This window comes from Mirounga leonina, unplaced genomic scaffold (assembly GCF_011800145.1).
Source record: "Mirounga leonina isolate KUSES-001 unplaced genomic scaffold, KU_Mleo_1.0 Mir_168, whole genome shotgun sequence".
In the NCBI taxonomy this organism is placed as follows: domain Eukaryota; kingdom Metazoa; phylum Chordata; class Mammalia; order Carnivora; family Phocidae; genus Mirounga; species Mirounga leonina.
Genome location: NW_023270426.1, coordinates 2,863,236 through 2,868,968, shown reverse-complemented (window position 1 = coordinate 2,868,968; position 5,733 = coordinate 2,863,236). Strand labels below are relative to the sequence as shown.

The 5,733-nt window shown below is 42.9% G+C and overlaps 1 protein-coding gene across 2 annotated transcripts in view; it reads right to left on the bottom strand.

Moving 5' to 3' along the window:
- Nucleotides 1–5,362, bottom strand: part of COMMD10 (COMM domain containing 10) — a 204,101-nt gene extending 198,739 nt beyond the window's left edge. The window contains exons 1-2 of one of the 2 annotated variants that reach the window (XM_035013960.1): nt 5,262–5,362; nt 3,831–3,921 (exon numbers count right to left, since the gene is read on the bottom strand). In XM_035013960.1, the coding sequence (XP_034869851.1) occupies nt 3,831–3,921; nt 5,262–5,302 (132 nt within the window). In that variant the 5' untranslated portion in view covers nt 5,303–5,362. Of the gene's footprint in view, nt 1–3,830; nt 3,922–4,868; nt 5,197–5,261 lie in introns of those variants that run through there. The other variant, XM_035013961.1, reaches the window with a different exon arrangement.
- Nucleotides 5,363–5,733: the final 371 nt, after the last annotated feature.

Here is a 5,733-nt window from a genome sequence, read left to right as displayed (position 1 = left end):
GAGTCAGGTCACAATTATGGGCATCAGAATTCTGTGGTACAGTATCATAAAAAACTCCTAAGACCCACTGATGATTTTTCATTTCAGAAAAAAACCCTCAGATTTCTGGGCATTTCAATTTCTTGTGTCTAATTCATAATTCTCCCACTTCATTCCATGATCAGCCGTCGATTCCTGAAACCACCTACATGCCCATCACAGGCATTTCTTCATCCCCCAGTTGGCTGGGTCTAGTCTGCCATGGCCAGAAATCCAGAGAGCTAATCTTTCAGAATGAGATATACAGCACAGTTAGATCAACAGGCTTTGTGTGATGACCTACAAGTCTCTCCAGTGGAGCAAAGTACATGAGGCTTTTTTTCTTCATTTTTTATTGTTATGTTAATCACCATACATTACATCATTAGTTTTAGATGTAGTGTTCCATGATTCATTGTTTGTGCATAACACCCAGTGCTCCATGCAGAACGTGCCCTCTTTAATACCCATCACCAGGCTAACCCATCCTCCCACCCCCCTCCCCTCTAGAACCCTCAGTTTGTTTTTCAGAGTCCATCATCTCTACATGAGTCTTTTTAATTGCATGAGTTGTGAAAGCCATTTTTTTTTTAACTCAGAGGCCATAAATTGTTATCTCTAAGTCCTCAGCTATGGAAGTTACTCTGACTTCTGTCAGTGTTTTCCAGTGCAGACTCTATTAGGAGGCTGGACAGGGCAATTTGGGCAGGACCGTTCTGCACACTGCAAGACATTTAGTTCCTGGGCATTAAATGCCAACAGCACCCTCCACACATTGTAAAACCCACCCCCAAAAAAACTTCCCAAGTATTTCTATATGCTAGGATGAGCCAGAAGATGACCAGTTCAAAGAGGACTCCCAGACTCATGCTCAGGCACACCCATATTCTATACCTCAGCTTACTTTCCGTATGTTTATTCCATCTAGGGAATCCAAGGAACCATCTGGACAAAAACAGATAACCTCTGCCTGTAAGCAAATTAAAGTGTCAAGCTGATAACATTTAGAACAGCAACCCGATCCCTAAAACTCCTCACCCATCTACCCATGCCAGGTTTCACTGTTCTAAGGGCTCTGCTTGTCTCAAGGCAAAGGCCCACTTAACAGACCAAGAGTACATAAGAGAAAGCTGGCAGATCCTGAATGTCACTGCGAACTTTATTTGGTAAGAACTCTTATCACAATAGGAGCCCCTCTAGAAGAACATTCCCTGAAACTGTCCAGGAAAAAAAATTTGCACCTTTCCTGACATTCTTTCTTAGCAGGCAAGTTAGCACCTACGTATGTTTTTGTTCTCAGTTGCTTCAGCTGTCAACAACCTCACGTTCTCATGTCCACTACCCTACCACTAACAGCATCGCATTTAAGCACCTCTGTGGAATGCTCTGGCCACCCACTTACTCTAAGATAGACGCTAACTTATTCACAACTCGATTAGATGGAGAGGGTCAAAGACAAACTGCATATCACAGTTTTCCTACAAAGGTCCTATCCTCCCTCACTATAAAGAAAAAAGATGTATCTAAGAGCTTTTTGTCCCATGTTGTTAAATAAGTGTAAGAAGGCAGCCATCAGCTCAGAGAATCAAAGCAGAACTTCTGTATTGATTGCCTACATCATTCACTTTTAAACTAATTAATATACTTTTCTGTACTCTTTCCTGAGGTTTACTGTAATGGGTTAAAGGAATGGATTCTGGAAACAGGCCGCTTACTCACTAGCTGTATGATATTGGACAAATTATTTAACTGGTTTCTATCTCAGTTTCTTCGTGGATAAAGTAAGGATAATAGTACCTACTTCCTAAAGTTGCTGTAAGGATCAGATGAATTAATAATACAAAACCATTCAAACTGTATCAGAGGGAGCAATGTAACTGTGAATCACAAATACCACAAATGCAGCTGCTTTTAGTTTGTTGTGGTAGTTCTTCCTGTCTCTCCATCTCTATCACAGATTCCTTATAGCCAGGAATTTAGAGGGTCTGCATTTGTTTTGTGTTTTCCATGCAAGGCAAAGAATTAACTCCAAGAATAGATCTTGAGCGCTCACTGCATAAGCACCAAGGTATTAGGTATGGGAAATGTAAAGATAATTAAAACATGATACTCAAGGTATTCAAGGTCAGCGAAAGACCTTGTCATCATAAAACAAATACGAGGGGCGCCTGGGTGGCTCAGTCGTTAAGCGTCTGCCTTCGGCTCAGGTCATGATCCCAGGGTCCTGGGATCGAGCCCCGCATCGGGCTCCCTGCTCAGCGGGAAGCCTGCTTCTCCCTCTTCCACTCCCTCTGCTTGTGTTCCCTCTCTCACTGTGTCTCTCTCTGTCAAATAAACAAATAAAATCTTTAAAAATAAATAAATAAATAAATAAATAAATAAATAAATAAATAAATAAATAAAATAAAAATAAAACAAATACGATGCAGTACTAAAATGAGGTGACAATGAACTGAGTGTTTTAGAAGCACAAAAAACAAACTGCTGAGAGCAAGAGGGCCAAATCCTTGAAAGATGCATAGTTTTTTCACTATAGAAGGAAAGACAGACATTGCAGGTAAGGGAAAGAGTATACACACAGACATAGAGTTGGAAAAGTTCACAGTATGTTCTAGCAAAAGAGCACAGTCCAGTGTGACTGGAGCACTTGCAAAGTGGGAATAATATAGCTTGTGGCCATATTATACTGTTATTATAAGGTTATTATAATATAATACAATGTTAAAGATTTTCAACTTTTTCCCCATGGCACAATGGGAAGTCAATGATGGCTTTAAACACTGTACAGATATGATCAATTGGGCTTTTTTGGTTTGTTTTTGCTTTTTAGGAAAAAAAATATTTGGAGAGATAAATGGACTAGCATTATGAAGCAGCGATAGGAGGGAGAAGGCTTTCGGCAGAGACACCAGTTTGAAGGCAGTTACTGTAGTCTATGGCAGGGATGTTAAAGATCTGAACTAGGACTATGAAGAGAACTTGGATTTAAGAGACATGTCAGGGGAAGAAAGGGCTCAGAGGGGGGCTGGCTCCCAGGAAAAAGAAGAGGAAAGGGTCCAGGTTCTCCAGGTGTGGTAAAGAAGTGCGGAATCACTATATTGTACACCTGAAACTAATATTACACTGTATGTTAAATAAGTGGAATTTAAATAAAAACTAAAAAAAGTCCAGTTTCTCATTTAATGGTGATGCCTGGCACCACCAGGCAGAGCAGTTACTAGATACTAGGTGCACCATCAACATGTGTTGGATTCAGAAGTTAACTTAGAATAGTGACCAAGCAGTGAATCACTAAACATCAATATGTCCAAAATAACCACATCCTTGAAATAAAAGTAGAAGAGGCAGATTAAATGAAAGATTAAATATTGGGTGCTGGCTAGCATTATTTTTAAGAGGAAGAATGAAATCAGAATTTTCCCAAAGCATGTTACACAGAACCTGAGTCCCAAAATATACACCATGATACCACAGTTCCAAGGTCAAACACGTTTGGAAAATCTTGCACACCATATTCACCCTTAAATATTTACTGTAAACACTACCATAAAATACACTCTGAAAAATATATATATAATATATACACTCTGAAAAGTTCCATAATAAAAAAGATTAACTTTAATGAAAAGAGAATTTCCCGAACTTTTGACCATGGGACATCACAAAATGTTCTAGAGAGCCAAGGACATGCTGGGGAACACTATACTTCGGAAAAAGCTTTTCAAGTAGTAACAAAGAGTTTCAGGGCAATCACAAGAAATCACACGAAAGTACAGAAAGTATAGAAACTATAGAAATGCAAAAATACAAACCTTCAGGTGAAGTTTTTGAAGAATTCGGGTGAGCAATCGTGGAAATCTTCCTATATCTATTGCATTTATCAGCGACACTGCTTTTTTCATGCTAAATAAATTTGTAAAACAAAATTTTAAAATGAGTTTTCCAAGTGGAACTGTTCCTGCCATAAGTACACTTGTCTACAATTGCTATTGTCTCAAAGTTTCCATTTCAACAACTCCGATTGCTATGAAGAAGAACAGATGATGGCCAGCAAAGGAGGTAGGATGTTTCCAAAAAGATGCCTCCCAAAAATACTTCTGCATTTGGCAGTTTCTCTTTCTTTGGGGGCAAGGTGAGCTACTAGAGGAAGTTTGCACTCTGTGAGGAACGGCATTAACTCTGCAGTGAATATTCAATACCCACTTAACCCAGAGAGGAACTATGGAAAGAATGGCAGGAGGAACGTGGCAATGACACCAAAATACAAAGATAAGAATGCTGCATGGCAGATAATGGAATATATATATATATATAACAGAATCATTTGGGGTAACAGTACACAGTTGTTTTAAAACCGTGATTCAATGGTAATAATCAACTTTAAATTATACTACTGGTTATGGCTTACTGATGTGGTGAGTGTTAACCAGGACACTGACGTGACCGGAGGAAATGGCATCAGAACTCAAGGCATCCAGACAGAAGGAAAAACTTTGAAATGACAACTCTCTTCAACAAGATTCCTGCCCAATTCAGGGACAAGGAAGTTATTTTCCAACTTCAATTATTTACCGGTACACCTCAGCATTTTTTCCGCATCCGCACACTACCTGCACTAGTATTTATTTTTCATGAAATGGGAGTCATTTCTATTCAAACAACTGCATTTTAGGAGAGAACTTTGTATCACCACCCTGGGCAGCCGACCTTACCTACCATAAGCCGAAATGAACTAAAAATAAATAAAATGAAATCAAAAGCCACGTTACCAAATTCTGGCTAGGTACTGTGACCAGCCCCCAACTCCCGGCCTGAGGACTATTCTATCTGGAGTGAAAAGGGATACTGACACGTGTTAGGGATTAACGACCGTCCGGCACCCCTGCGAGCCTTTCTCATGATCAGGCCTGAGCGAGAGAGCTGAAAACAGAGAAAGGCATAGCTTTGCACGTGATTCAGCACCACTCCAGGCAGGCGTGGGTTCTTCAGATCCCACACTCCGGGCACGGTGACACACACCACACACCGTCCCACTGACCCCAGCGGCCAGGCGCACCGGAGCCCCACGTAGGTGAACCCCCGCCAGGGTGAGACGCCCACAGCCCCCGGCACTCCTGCGGGGCCGCACCGCGATTTCGCCAGCCCCGCGCCCACCCCCTCGGCCGGGCCCCGCCTCGGAGCCGAGGCGACGGCCAGCAGGGGCGTCCGGGCGCAGCCCCGTCCGCGCCACCCCTGGCGGCTACCTGGGGCTCTCCGGCAGGATCAGCGCCGTGGTGGCCGCCATCTTCGACGCTCCCACGCCTGCCGCCGCCGGTCAGCTGTCTCCAGCGCAGCCAATGACGGCAGGCCTACGGAGAGCCGGAAGGCCCAAGCCGCGCCGCCTCCGCCTCCGCCTCCGGGCGCAGGACCGAGTCTTGTCCCGGGTCCTCCAGGGGAGAGGAGCCCTCCTCGCTGTCCTCCCGACCCTGTCACTGTTCTGTTCTGCCTGAAGACTGTTTGCATAACTTATTTATGTTTATCTATTTGCTTATTATACATGCTCAGCTGACTCTTGAAGAACTAGCCTTTAAGGTTGCCCACCGTGCCACGAGTCAAAAATCCACACGCAACTTCTAACTCCCGCAAAACTTAAGTACTAACAGCCTCCTGTTGACCGGATGTCTTGCCTTATTACCGATAATGTACTCGGTGGACTCACTGTGTATGCTATATTTA